The sequence below is a fragment of the Myotis myotis genome, unplaced genomic scaffold (genome assembly GCF_014108235.1).
Source record: "Myotis myotis isolate mMyoMyo1 unplaced genomic scaffold, mMyoMyo1.p scaffold_m19_p_16, whole genome shotgun sequence".
NCBI classification, from domain to species: domain Eukaryota; kingdom Metazoa; phylum Chordata; class Mammalia; order Chiroptera; family Vespertilionidae; genus Myotis; species Myotis myotis.
In genome coordinates, this window is record NW_023416320.1 from 47,193,535 (window position 1) to 47,208,643 (window position 15,109).

At 47.0% G+C, this 15,109-nt stretch overlaps 1 protein-coding gene across 1 annotated transcript in view; it reads left to right on the forward strand.

Annotated features, from left to right (window-relative positions):
- The first annotated feature begins 649 nt into the window (after window positions 1-649).
- STMN2 (stathmin 2) overlaps window positions 650-15,109 on the forward strand; it is a 36,472-nt gene continuing 22,012 nt past the window's right edge. The window contains exon 1 of the mRNA XM_036338758.1: window positions 650-831. Coding sequence (XP_036194651.1) covers window positions 813-831 — 19 coding nt within the window. The 5' untranslated portion in view covers window positions 650-812. The remainder of the gene's footprint in view (window positions 832-15,109) is intronic.

The following is a 15,109-nucleotide window of genomic DNA, read 5'->3' on the forward strand; positions in this document are numbered from 1 at the left end:
CAGGAGGCGAGCCCTCCTCCCCTTCCACAAGGCCGCCATGGCTACTTGTCCCTATTTCCACACAGCCCCTTCCTCTGTGCCAAGAGCAGAAAGCATCAGGCCTTGCTTTGCTGAGGGACCCTCAAGAGGCCAGAGGGTCTGAGCCCAGCTGTGCCAGAGACAAATGGCAAGACTGCAGTTCTGCTCTGAGTGGCCACCAGAGAGGACATGGGGTCACCCTGGGAGACTAGAATCTACCAAAGACAAGGCCGAAGGCCAAGAGAAGAGACGAACAGTGAAAGCAGCGTTTAGACAGGTGTTTGCAGCGGCAGAATGTTGGGAAGACTTCTCGGCCTCGGAGTCCCTTTCCCTGGTTTAGGACTAATTTGTGCAAAGAAACATGTGTGAATGGGGTCACGCGTCCTGGTTCCCAGGTGGGCACAGCCCAGTTCTCAGCTCCAAGGAGCCCTCTGGGCTCAGGCGCCACTCTCCTTGGACTGTACTACCAGGGCCCGGGAACGGGGGGGAGCCGCCGTGGAAGGACTGATTTCCATTTCAAACTGCATTCTGCTACTTTGTACTCCAGCACCGCTGGCCAATCAATATTTAATGCTCGGAGGTTCTGACTCTGCGCGAGTCATGTCAGGGGACCTGGGGAGCCAATCTGCGCGAGCTTCGGGGTGATAATTATTCATGGGCTCCTGCCTCTTGTTCTTTCTCTCGCTCGGTCCCACGCTGCAGACTCAGTGCCTTATTCAGTCTTCTCTCGCGCTCGCTGCTGCTGTCGCGGACCCCTCGCCTTCGCCGCCGCTCCGCGTCTGCACCTCCCTGCAATGGCTAAGACAGCGATGGGTAAGGCAGCGCGCCGCCTCCCCGAGCCTGACCTGGAGCCCACCCTCGCCGTCTGCCTTGGAGCTTGGCAGGCATTCGGAGATGTTTTATAGACAAAAAGGCACGAAGGGTAGCACGGAACCGGGGAGGGCTGCGCACGCTGGGGGTTTGGGGAGAGCCGAGAGGAAGGGAGGGTCCTTGGAGACCTAAAGCTAAGAATTTCTTTTTAAAAGTAGACGCAGGTAAGCTGCCTTCCCCTGGCTAGGGAATCATTATGTTGCTGTGGTTAAAAAAAAAATTAAGGCTCAGCGGGGGGCGGCGGGGGGGCTACCTTTAACATTTGCCTTAAATGAGGTTAAGGGGAATTTTGGAAAGTGCTTTGTAACGTCCTTGTCTCTCATCTAGTAAGAAAGAAAGAGGAAGAAGGAAGGAAGGAAGGAAGGAAGGAAGGAAGGAAGGAAGGAAGGAAGGAAGGAAGGAAGGGAGGAAGGAAGGAAGGAAGGAAGAGGAAGGAAGGGAGAGAAAGGGAGAAATTGAGGGAGAGAAAGGGGTTGGAGAAAGAAAAATGCAAAGTCAAAGCGGTCCCGTCTCGGCTGCCTGAAAGATGGGTGGAGAAGAGGGGTGTGGGGGAGAACAAATGGGCAGATTTTATTGTCTCAGTGGCTGGAGAAACCGCTAGTCCTGGGGTGCGGTGCCGGGGGGGTGGGGGGGGCAGCTCCTTTGTTTTGGGGAAGGGAGGGGAAGGAGGAGGTCGGGTGGGCAGCTGCAGGGGGGCGGGGGGAGGGACAGCGGCTCCCGGGCCTGGGGTGGGGTTTCTTTGTGTGAGGAGACAGGGTCCCCGGGGGAGGCACCTGCGGGCTGGGCGCACAATGCGGAGGCCCCACCCAGTGCGGAGCCAGCCCCACCCCCACCCCCACCCCCGCGGGGCGCGGCCTCAACGGCGGGCGGGGCCGGGGCGCAGGCAGCGGGACCCCGGAGCCCGGCTCGCGGGCAGCGCCACGCCCGCCCTGGGCCCCCGACTCCCAGCCTGGGTTTGGGAGGCGCCCTGACCGTCGCCCCCGCCCCGCCCGCACCCTGGCCTCATTGTTCTGTTTTGCAGAGGGAGGAGGAAAGTGGGTGAACATTTTTCTTCTCAAAACCATGTTGCAAAGGGTGATCAGCATAGACGCAGATGGAGGCTTTTTAAACTCCTTTGCTCGTCTTGAGGAAGAGCTTCTGGACCCTACAGATGTGTGTCTGTAATAACAGATACAAAAGAGGTCAGCGGCTTGAGCCACGTGAATATCCGATTCGTAGGTCCGACGGGGCAAAATACTGGCTATTTTCAGAGGCTCAGCTTAGACCCCAGCTGCGTGGGGACGGAGCCCTAGCGCACCCAGGGCCTCCCTCTCCAGCGGGCCTCGTGCCTGGCGCGCTCTCTGGTTCCCGGGCTTGGTGGCCCAGGTGCACAGCCAGGGAGGGGCCCAGGGTCCGAGGCTGGAAGCTGCCCTCCCTGGGACCCGGTGCGGGGAGGCGCGGAGAGAAGCGGCGGGTGTGCGGGGAAGCTCCGCCCTTGCCCCACCCCGGCCGGGAGCTGGGACGAACTTGGGCTGCGTCTTGGCAGGAGAGGGAGGCGGATGGGGAAGGGGGCGGCGGTCGGGGCTCTGCAGTCCTAGGCCCCCTCTCCCCTCCCCACCGCCTGGAGCTCCCGGGGCCCCTCCCTGCGCTCCGCCACCGGCCGGCTGGGCCGGGAGCCGCAGGGCCACACAAAGGCGCGGCCCCACCCGCTGGTGGGAGACCACAGAGGTGACCCCGGCGCGGGTGCGGGAAGGGCTTCTCGCCTCGGTTCCCACCGCCCACGGAGCTGGGGACTCTCCACAGCCCAAGCCCACGGCCACGCTCTGCTCGCCCGGGTTTCCCGGGGTGGGGACCTGGGAGGGACCCCGCTGCGGGCGCGGCTCGGCCCCACCCCTCCCGGCTGGGGCTGCACCGCACGGCCGCCGGGAGGGGGCGCGCGCGGCGAGCAGGCGCCGGGAGCAGAGCCGCCCGCAGAGCCCCCGCCGCGCCCGCCCCGCCCCGAGCTGGGCGCTCGCCCCCGCGGTGCCGCCCCAAGACGGTGCCTGCGCAGTGTCCTGAGCTACCCCCTCCGCCCTAACCCGGCTCCCCTGCCGGTCCCGGAGGGTCTGAGACTGGGGGCGGGGACGCCGGCCCTGCCTCGCTCCGCGCCCAGCGCTTTTGCTGCAGGGGATGCGGCTAACACCCCTGCTCGTCCGTGTTCGTGTTATTTCAAACCATCGTCATTACTATTTCATGATTCCTGGCCTTTCTTGTTCAGAAGGCTTGAATGACTGCATTGGGTTAAGGATGAGCCCTTGTCGCACTCACTCTCCTTCCGCCTACTCCTCCCTTCCCCACCCCTAACCCCCGCCCCACCCCAAAAAGGAATTCTGTCTCCAGTTGCTCATTTTACGTTAGAAAAACGTGTTTTCGGGTTTTCTCGAGATGATGTGTGTGCCTGTGGGTCGGATATGTGCGCGGGTGCTTGCTCACGGCAGGCAGGGCTGTGTGCTAGAGGTTGCTGGAACATTCTCCCCAGAGCACTGTGGCTGCGGCTGTGGGAAGACGCACAGATCGCTGAGATAGGATCTCCGCCATGCAGTCCATAAGATGACATCTATACACGCATAAATATAGGTTTTGCACAAAATCTTAACTCCCCCCCCCCAAATCTGTTCTTCCTGCTGCTGATTCTTGATACAGTCTCAATTCTACACAGAAACGTGCTTGGGGAAACGGTAGCCAGCCAGTGTGCCATTAGTAAAAGCCCCACCCAAATAGGACAGATCTGGTCCTTCTGCCATCAGCGCGCTGCGTCTGCAAATCGCGAAGAGGCGCAACCTCCGCGATATTAAAGTCGTGGGTTTTGAAATCATTCCAGCTGCAAAGCATAATCGATCGATCGCGGGGCGGGTGCTCTTTCCTGACTCGGGAGCAATTACTGTATTCGGCGTGTTTGCTCCAGTCTAGGCGCACAGAATACTCCCCACGCCTCCTTAATGTGGCGGCACCCTCTACATGGGTAGATAAGTAATGGAAGTGAGAAGACCAGGGTTTGGTCAGGATTTCAGGATGAAATTGAATTGAATAGCACTAGCTTATCAATTAATCATATAGAAATATATACAGGGGTGGACAGAAATAGGTTTACAGTTGTGAGTAAGCAAAAACAGTTGTTCTTTTATTATTTATTAATGTATTATTTTCCATATGAACAACTACTGTAAGCCTACTTTTGCCCATGTATGTGTGTATGTATGTATATCAGGTGAATAAGCTGAGCCTGCAGCAAGCATTGTGTGACCTGTTGGCCCAATGCAGATCACTGGTGTGACGGTATAAATGAATACACTGGTGCTGTTTGCCTATGCATGTATGCGTGTTAACATCCTCTGAAAGAAAGTCCAGTATATTTTTAAATAATAAATTAAGATGGGATGATTTGTAATATTGAGATCTAGAATTTGTGTAGCCAAAATAGTTTTGTGATGCGATTTACAGGTTTGTAGTGAATTATTCTAGTGTAAGGGAGAGGGGTGTGTTTTCATTGCTAGAGAAATTGCTTCCACCCTTAGTCACTAACATTTTTAGCAGGGTTTATCTGTTGCATTAAAAACACTTACTTACTGTGGGGTTTTCCCCATTAGTAATGGATAGATTTGGAATAAACATTTTATCATTTGGCCCAATATGCATGCAGCATTTCACTCCGATTCAAGACTTGCTCTCAGCGTTCCAGAAAGCTGAGTCACACAATAAAATACTTTTCCTCCCTATAATTTAGGATCAAATTAGTTTCTGAATTCTGTGAATATTCAGTAGTTGCTATCAACAATAATTTTAAGTTAAATCTGTACAATTAAAAAGTAAATGGAAGATGAATCAATTACATATTAATTGGGGATAAATCCAGACCATCTTTAAAAAAAAAATCCTGATTTATCAATCACCATTGTTTCTCACTCGGAAGGTATGGGGCTGACCATGGACCCCGCCCACCCCTGAGCTGGTTCCTCACTTAAGGCTGGTGCAGTGGCCTCCCCAAGGTGGCTGCCGGCTCTGGGCGTGGCCACCCCGAACCCCTGCAAGCTAACTCTAGCTCACACCAGTTTCCTCTTTGGTTTTGGAAAAACACACATTCTGTGGTCACAGGATGTGTGACCTTATATGAATAATGCAAGAAATCTGTCAGACAAGGGGAACAATACCAAGCTAGCCACTATCCCAGATGTTTCCAGTACCAAGGCCAGTTCCCTTTCCTGGTTCTCTCAAATGGAAACTTTGAAGTCTGCATTAACTTTTCCTTCCACTAGAGGGCAATCGAATTCCCTAAAGCAGCGGTTCTCAACCTTCCTAATGCCGCGACCCTTTAATATAGTACCTCACGTTGTGGTGACCCCCAACCATAAAATTATTCTCGTTACTACTTCATAACTGTAATTTTGCTACTGTTATGAATCGTAATGTAAATATCTGATATGCAGGATGTATTTTCATTGTTACAAATTGAACATAATTAAAGCATAGTGATTAATCACAAAAACAATATGTAATTATACACGTGTTTTCCGATGGTCTTAGGCGACCCCTGTGAAAGGGTCGTTCGACCCCCAAAGGGGTCTCGACCCACAGGTTGAGAACTGCTGCTCTAAAGAGGTAGATTAACCCACCTTCAAATACTTTTTTTAATGAAATATTTTTAATTGGCTTATTCGGTTGCTTATTTGCTACTTTAGTGCTATGCTTTACCCCAGTGGAATAAAAAGGGTTGTGAGCCTGGTCAATTACAATGTATTCTCTTACAATTTTACTTTCTAGTTTCACTACATTGTTACTATAATATCATTTTATGTTAATTTGGGGGGAGGTGGATAAATAGTGGAAAATGGTCCATAGTAATAGAAAAATTACTAGGAAAACACACATTAATGCTTAAACAAAGGAATAAATTAAACAAAAACATTGTTTACTGACTCATTTATTTACAATGTGCTTGATGTTTGGGACACACCTGAATTTCAGTGGCCAACATCCGTGGCCACCTTTGCATTGGTAGGGAATTTCTTTCTCTTATATTTCATGTAATTATAACCCATCTGTAAAGTATTTGATAGTTTCATGTGACTGTGTTCCTCAAGCTTTAATGTGCACATGAATCACCTGTGATTTTCATTAAAATGTGAATTCTGTTAGGATATCTGGTTGAGACCAGACATTCTACATTCCTAACAAGCTCCCCTGGATGCTGATTCTAACCACCAATCGGGTCAGTTTTAGAAACAAAATGTGTGCTATACACGTCCCTTTCATAATCAGCTCTGGTATGATGCCTTCCTATTTTCAAATCCATGGCCAACTTCACAAAATATTTCACTTCCAAACTCACATGCTTAGGAAGTTCATTCTTCTGGAGTTACATATTTTGTGCCATCAATCTCTCTTCATGGGATTTTTAATATATATTCCTGTTGCAGGATGTAGGACTCAGCAAAAGGCCTTCAGGAGAAATGCCCAAAGGAGTATGTGTGCATGTGTGTGCGCAGGCATGTGTGCATGTGTGTGTGCGTGTGTGCACGCGCACACACGTGTGTCCAAGAAAAAATGAATGTGTCTTGTGGTACAGTTGAGAAGGACTGATAAATCAATATTCAGCATCGCTAGCTTACCATTATTTACAAAACAATGAGTTCAATTTGGAAGTTTTTAGTTGTGGGTTAATATACAAAAGTCTGAAACTCCATTTGCCATACAACTTCTACCGAAGCAATTAAAACAGAGGGTGTGTCCTAGCTGGTTTGGCTTAGTGGACAGAATGTCGGCCTGTGGACCAAAGGGTCCTGGGTTCAATTCCAGTCAAGGGTATCAGGGTCCCCTTTGGCCCAGGCCGGGGCTCACGCAGGAGGCAACCAATCGATGTCTTTCTCTCACATCAATGTTTCTCTCTGTCTTTCTCTCTCTCTTCCATTCTCCCTAAAAATCAATGGAAAAGTATCCTTGGGTGAGGATTAACCACAATTAAAAAAAAGGAGAGTGTGAGCTGCATTAACACTGCCGCTCACTGCCCCATACTCACTGTTGGCGCACGCTCTGCCAGCATGTCTTCCTGGACCCGCATGCGGACGCCAAGAGCAGAGTGTGGCTGCAGATCAGAACACAGATTACCTGTGGGCTTCCTGCTTCCTTAAGCCAGGAAAGGACCCCCCCTTTTTTCTCTTAATACTTTCTAAGGAAGTCAAGCCAGAGAGGAAATGGGTCTGCGAGGACCATCAGCAAAGACATCACATGTCAGTCCTCGCCTGCAGTGGGTGGCTGCCTGCAAACATGACCACATTCCTGGAAATGTTATCCTGCAAAACAACACTACACACGAAGAAAATCAAATGAGAAATGCAGTGCTTCCCAGTACTGAAAGCACCCCGGCTAAAACTGGCCACGGAGTGGGGAGGATAAGCCGTAAACGGCTTGACTGGCCCTTTAAATCAGCAGTTTTACTGTGACCGTGCTTTTTCCAAGAATCACTTTTCTGGCACAAAGATTTCTATAACAAGCGACTTTTATTGGTGGATTCACCCCTTACATAACTTGCTAGGCACTAAGCACTTTACACATATGACCTATGTTAACCATCCAGTAATCCTTGAAAGTAGGTCATAGTACAGGTGGGGAAGCTGAGGCACAGAGCGGTGAGGTGATTTAGCCAAGGTACCATAGTCTGTCAGATCCGGAATCTGGGCCCAGACCATCGGCTCCAGAATCCCCGCCTTTAGCCAACACCAGATGCTCCTGGGCCTGCTTCCTGGCGGGGTGACCCCACGGGAGAGCAAACCTGTGAGGTCACCGTTGAGTTTCACAGGCCTGGGGCGGTCCCCCCCTCTCTGGGCCGACTCGCCTTGAAGAGGAAACGCCTTGAAATCGATGACTAGTTTTAGTAGCTCACCTGGGACTTATTAAAAAATTGCCATGATTTGGGCTTTTGGGGAAAGAGAGTTAAGAGATCTCGGGGGGTTGCAATGTAGGGAGCATGTGGCTCTCTGAACGGTGCCCTGAGAGGCAGCAGGGATTTCTGATGTGGACACGCTAGGATGACCAGCTTCTGGGGAAGAATAAACCCTGGACTTAATCTAATCAGTGTCATCTTGGATAACGCATTTCAAAATGGATCCTTCCATTGACCGTAGATATCCAGTTCTAATATTTTGTCTTATGAAATAAATCTAAAGGAAATATGCATCCCAGGCACCCACATTTAATACGGTCGTTGGAATCGCTCCAAGCCCCGCCTGATACTACTGCCTCTGAAGCCGGCAGGCGGCAGAGGTCGCGGGAAGGCTGTGACACCGTGCAGCATTGTTTAATTACCTTTTAGTGAAGGCAGCACGCCTGTCGTTTGTCAAGGAGACACTGGCAGCCGTGGAACCTGTGTTTGTATAGCCCACTTTCCTGGCCGTGATTAAAGACAACATTAGGTGTACACGCTCTTACAAAACACTTTTATGTGGCTGTAAAGGTTAATGAGTGCACCCCGCAATCCCTGCGTTCATCGTGGAAACAGCTTCGCCGGGACCTGTACTTCATAGAAGAGGCCACATGTTATTCTACCCAACCACAGCAAAAAATTTAAGGTTTTTCTTATTAGTGATTTTGCTGACCTCTAGGTTACAATATTTACTGCTTCGAAAAAGTACAAGATTCCAAAAATTTGCTTTCTAATCAGAGTAGATCGTTACGGTTCTTCCATGGCACAGGAAGGTACATTACGAAGAATGTGATTTTTTTTTTTTTAAGCAAAATCATTGCAAAAGCACCACCGGTAGGAGGGCTTATATGGCAGGTATTCTTCCGGAGCAGCTAGCTGTGCTCTTGATGTCAGAGCTTGTAGTCATCATTGCAGCAAGGACTTCCTGTAACGACGACCATCAGTAATAAGAATCGGTCAGTCTTCTAGCTGTCTGTCTTTATGGCAGGGCTAAAAGGAACGGATGCCATGTCTCGAAACCTAGTCCCACAAGCACCTGTACAGGAGGGCATTAAAGTTTCAGTTTTAGCCTCCTGTTTTTTTTCCCCTACAAACTGCAGCCAGACAGTTTACTTTCACTCAACAAATCTACTCATTGTAAGCCTACTAGTAAATAGTAATCTCCCCGTTTGGCCTTCCTAGTGGACAGAAACCAAACTCCCAAGGCAGAGCTCCGCTTAGACGTATCGGCTGTTGCAAAGCTGAGACCAGAGAATCTCGGGAAGATGTCCCTGTTCTCACCCCCAGATGAGCGGAGGGGCGCCAGCCATCTCGGGCCGGGGACCAGGCTGGGGAGACTGGCGCCTCCCTGGGGACCCGGCTTCAGAACATAATTGTCGTTATTGCTGCCTAGAGCTTCTTACTCCCAACACTGGCGTCCACTGCTGTTATTTAAGTCCTAGCTTTATCTGAGAAGTGCCAGCTAGCATCCTTTGCACTAGCATTGTTCACGAACACAAATTACCAGAGTCAATGCTAGTCTTTTGATGCACATTATACATGATCCAAGACTCCTGTCACTTTAAAAATCATCTTTTCACTGGACTTGAGGGCTACATTTTCCTTTTATAGTTTTTTTTTTTTTTTAAGAACAGACACAGAAGATTGAAAAATGTTCAAAAGGGAAAATTAGGATCGGCCTATATTAGACCTTGTAGTTCTTAAAAAAATCTTTTTAATCTTCATATAACGCCCAGAAGATGGGCATAGCACACAGGTTGCTCTGTCTTAAAATGAAACGTGTGAAAGTGATTCGGATCTGCCAGGCACCACATAAATTCAAGGGGTGCGTTTTTCATGATCAGTTAGGTGGAATGACTGGACATTTTATTCATGAAAACCTCAATGCACATGCATTCAGGATGAGTAACGGGGAGCAAGGAGCGCAGTCAGAAACTGAGTCGTTTGCTTTTTGAAAAATACTTCCCAAATAACAAAAATTGAACCCTGGACTGTGTGCTCAGTGGTCAGGGCTTTGGCCTGTGGACCAAAGGGTCTTGGGGTCAATTCCCGGTCAAGGGCATGTGCCTGGGTTGCAGGCTCCATCCTCAGCCCCAGTTGGGGTGTGTGCAGGAGGCAACCAATCACTGTGTCTGTCATTGATGTTTTTCTTTCCCCTTCCCTTCCACTCGCTCTTAAAATCAATGGAAAAAATATCCTCCGGTGAGGATTAACAAAAAATGATAAATAAAAATTGAAATAAAAGTTGAGTGGCTTGTTCAGATAAAAGCGTCTGATATTTTCAAGGGCTTGTGCTTAGGTTCAACTTAAAATTCTTCTGTAAAATTCTTCTTTTAAAAAAAAGAAAAAAAGAACGTTGGCTGAGAAGAAGCAATAACTCATCCAAAGTTCTATTACAGCCCTAGCCGATATGGCTCAGTGGATAGAGCGTCGGCCTGAGGACCAAAGGGTCCGGGTTCGATTTCAGTCAGGAGCACATATCTCAGTTGCAGGCTCCTCCCAGGCCCAGGCCCTGGTCAGGGCTTGTGCAGGAGGCAACCAATCAATGTGCTTCTCTCACATCGATGTTTCTCTCTGCCTTTCCCTCTCTCTTCCACTCTCCCTAAAAAATCAATGGAAAAAATGTCCTCAGGTGAGAAGTTCTATTACAGTCAGTCCCCACTGACTTTCCCCAAAACCAGCCTTCTTTAAGGGAAGGGGCCCGCGGTGGCAGCAGCCAAGTGGAAAGAATTGCTGGGAAAGGCCTCAGCAAGCAGACACCGAAAATGGAAGAAGGCAGACAAGCCAGAGGCAAAACTCAGTAGCGTTTTCTCCTGGCTCCACGCTTGCCCTTTGCCCACATCACCTTGACATTCTCTGCTCCGTGTCACCCCCGAGCAACTGCACAAGCAAAGCAACCAGGACCAGACAGACGGTCAAGTGCACGGGAGGCTTGGTCTGAAGCTCACCCAGAAGTTACAAACAAGGAAAAGCTCTCTGATAAGGAGATACTTTCAACAATAAAGATTGTGTGTGGGTTTAAAAAAAAAATCAGTACTAATAAATTCCACCAAAAAAATGGTCAGGTCAGGGAATGTTACTATTCCATGTAAGAGAGAGTTACCCTGCCTCCCTATTCACTACCTGGTCATCCTTGAGCAAATTATCATTTCTGGACCACAGGTGTCTCAGTTATGAAAGGGGAAAATAATAGCACCTAAATCACTCAGTTGTTAAGAGGATTAAGTAACAGCTAAAGGATAAGCACTTTGTAATAAAAATAATAATCCCCTTTCTAGACCCCTTATATGAATGATGGAAACACTAAATAAGAATATTAATTTGAAGTAAAAATCTAGCCCGGCCAGTGAGGCTCCGTTGGTTTGGCGTCATCCTGTGCACTGAAATGTGGGGGTTCAGTTCCCAGTCAGGGCCCAGGCCTGGGCTGTGGGTTCGATCCCCAGTGGGATGTGTACTGGCGGCAACTAGTAGATGTTTTGTTCTCACATTCATGTTTCTCTCTCTCCCTCCCTCTCCATTCTTCTCTCTCTAAAATCAGAAAACCATCTTTTCAAAATGTTTTCATAAATAAATAAAGTAAAATTTTAAATTATTTGAGATATCTTGGACATATAACATTATATTAGTTTCATGCATATAACATGATTGATATTTGTATATGTTTTAATAAATTCCAATACTTTGTAATTTCCACATGTAATAACAAATCTACTAGAAATTACTTAGAATTTAGGAACTGATCACTACTCAATAATTCCTTGTGATAGAGGGAGAACTGATATTATATTTATTCTTTAATATATTTTTTATTGATTTCAGAGAGGAAGGGAGAGGGAGAGAGAGATAGAAGCATCAATGATGAGAGAGAATTGTTGATTGGCTGTGTCCTGCGCGCCCCACACTGGGGACTGAACCTGGAACTTGGGCAAGTGCCCTGACCGGGAATCGAAACATGACCTCCTGGTTCATAGGTCGATGCTCAACCACTGAGCCATGCTGGCCAAGCTAATATTATATTTATGATGCAGCTGCCAATATAGTGTATCTCCAAGACAAATCCACTCTGGGTAATGGCAAAATTAAAAGCACATTTCTCCTGCATTTATTTCTCATCTTATGTTTTTCTGTCATATTTTGTATATCATCCCACTTTAAGTGTGTGTGTATATATATATATATATCTATATATATATATATATACTTAATGTGTATATATGTATATGTATATACATCTATAATAATAAAAGTATAATATGCTAATTAGACTGGACAGCCAGACGACCTTCTGGACGAAGCCAGGGCTGCAAGGTTCAAGCCCCTTGCACAAATTTTGTGCATCAGGCCTCTATTGACAGTTTCAATGAAAACAGTTTCAATAAAACTGACCCTTCTCACCTGCCCAGTAAGGCTCATCAACATAAAATGTCACATTTAGTAGAAATAAAAACTAATTCCAGAATTATTAAAATGTAGACATCTCCTGAAGAGCAATAGCAGGACAGGGAGAATTATAGCACACACACACAGTCTCTGATTCTTAAAATCTTATTAAACCATCCGTTTCATTCAAATCCCACACCCCTTGGCTGTTATCATCTCTTCTTCCTGCCTCTCCAGTGTCCTCCCTGCCTGGCCCTTTCCTGCCTCCTACTTCCCTTTCCAACACCCTTCCTTCAGCTACATCATTTCTTTCACAGGCATTTTCTTATCTAGATCTGTTTAGCCTTCCTCCCCTCAACCCATTAGTAGAGACCCATAAGGAAGATCCTAGAACCAAACTTCAAATAGAATGTTCCTTAGATGCCTATAGTGGGGGCAAGGATATGGATTCTCAGAGTTTAGTATTATTTCTGAGTCTTTCACGAGAGTAACACCTTTTCAACTGACAGTGTTTCTGGTACCAATCAAGAAAATCTAAGATGTTAGCAGAATCTAATTGTTAGAATAAGAAAGATGTCCTGAGAAATCAAATTAGTGTTCACCCATCTGGCACCTGACTTACCAAAGGCTTAAGGGAGGACAGTTGACTAAGGAAATAAAAGAGCATTTTAACTTTGGTTTTGCCTCCAAAATATCAATTCACATACATGTATGGTACACAAACTAGGAATTACCTCTATGACAAATGCAGATAAGTGATAGAAATACATGCTTACATTTACAAATACAGTAGAGTCCTTGTTCCAAGTTGATATTGTGATGATAACAATCTAGATATAAAAAATACTCTGTTTCATATTTTACGCCATCAAATACAGATAAGGTAGACACCCACTTTCTCAGAAATATGAGATGATGACAACGGAGGAGCTTCGTCTTAAGGCATTGATACAGTTTAAATCCTCCCAAGGTCATAATATATTGCCCTCAGGAGGGAAGCTCAGCCTTAAAGAAAATTCAGACATATCTTCACTAAAAAAAAAAATCTAACAAGGTTTTGAAATGCCTCGCCAACACTCAAAGGAGGAGAGAAAAGAATGGCATCGCTTCTATCAACCAAAAACTTTGTTAAAAGTCTTTTTAGTAGTAGAGCAAATAAAAGAAATGAAATTTAGACTTCAGGATGAACACTTCTTTCTTAGTTTAGGACTAATGTTGAAGAAATATTGAGTTAAGCAGCTTCGAAAGAATTGGATTTCTTTTATCGAAATTTTTCTTTAAATGAAATTAAAAAACGCAGTTGCTCTGTATTGGTGATGCATTGCAGCAAGCTATATAACAACCTACTAAGAGAGGAGATGCAGGCAAATGGAAGTTGGGAGAGACGCTGGGCTTTCGGTCCTCGTGGCTGAACAGAATAAACTAATTACCTAAACCAACTGAGAAGGAAGATGTCCTTCTTGACAAATAACAAATAGCCAAAACTTATTAATAATTTAAACATATAAATTGATGGGCTTAAAGTAACTTAATAGTGCTCACCAATCCAAGTCAATCAGGTTTCATAAAAATAGAAAAAATGCAATAACCAAATCAAACTAAAAATCCTTTATAATATACAGGGTTTGGCAAAAGTAGAGGTACAATTGTTCGTATGGAGAATAATTAATAAATAACACAGGAATAAACTCTGTGTTCTGTGTACTCACAACTGTAAACCTGCCTTTGCCCTATCCTGTATTTCCTCAAAGTCTGAGCAAACTCTACTGGTGTTTTAAATGAAATCATTTTAGTCTATTGCATCTTTCAAGAAGAAAATCAGTGAAGGCGGTCCCAAAAATATAACTAAACGAGTTGACCGATTTGACTTTTAGGAAATAAACTGCCTCAGACTATTGGACCACAGAGCAATCAAACTACCAAACACATCACACACACACACACACGCACGCACCCACACCCACACATGCACGCACATACTATAGATCAAAATCAAGTTAAAATGTGCATCAGGAGCTTAATTTGTAGCATGAAAACAAGGCAGCACAAAAGAGCTGAGAGCCACTGGTTCCATCTATGTTAAGACTCAGACAATGGGAGACAAAGAGGGTACAGTGCAGAGAGAGGTGGGAAAGTGGGTTCAAGGTCTAGTAATCATGGGTGGAGGTTCAGGCCTTCAGCACCAATTAGCGGAGAGCCTGGCTCTGCCACTGCCTGCGGTTCACTGGGGGAGAGAGCCAGCCAGGCCCACAGCTACCTCCCCAGTGTGCCGGGGGCTAAAGGTACCTCCACCGGGAATGACAGCTTTTTTTCCCTGAAAAAAGGGGTGCCTTTAGTCCATGTTTATAAAAATGGGTAAGTTTCAAATAAGGAAATTTTTCAATGAAATCCCTCAGACGCCAGTGCGATCTGAGTGCTGTGAGACCAAGCGCAGGCGCCGTCTCCTGCGTTCGCCCTCTTCTCTGACTGTGCCCTGCACTCTGCCCAGAGGCTTTCGGAAGAAGGCGTTCAGGTTGAATCAAACTAGGTATTGAAGCCAAGAACCTCCGGCCCTCGCTAGTCTCACAGGAAACATGAGAAAGGAAGGGAGAGAGAAGGCGCTAACAGACCTGGGCACTCGCTCTGCGGGAGCCATCCAGGGCACACGTCCTCAGTCACGTCCAGGCCTCTGGGGACTGTCCTTATGGTCACGCACTCGAGTGCCCACTCAGACAGTATGAGATATTTCCTCCCAACGTAGCACCTTACGAACAGTCCCAGAGCATTTCCTATTAGCTCTCCCCTGGTAACAGGAAATCTAACCCAGACGGCCACGCCCTACTCCGCAGTAGCCAAAACTGAGGAGACAAATAAAATTTTGCCCAGAATGAATACACGGAAAGTATTTTATGACACTACTGATTCCAA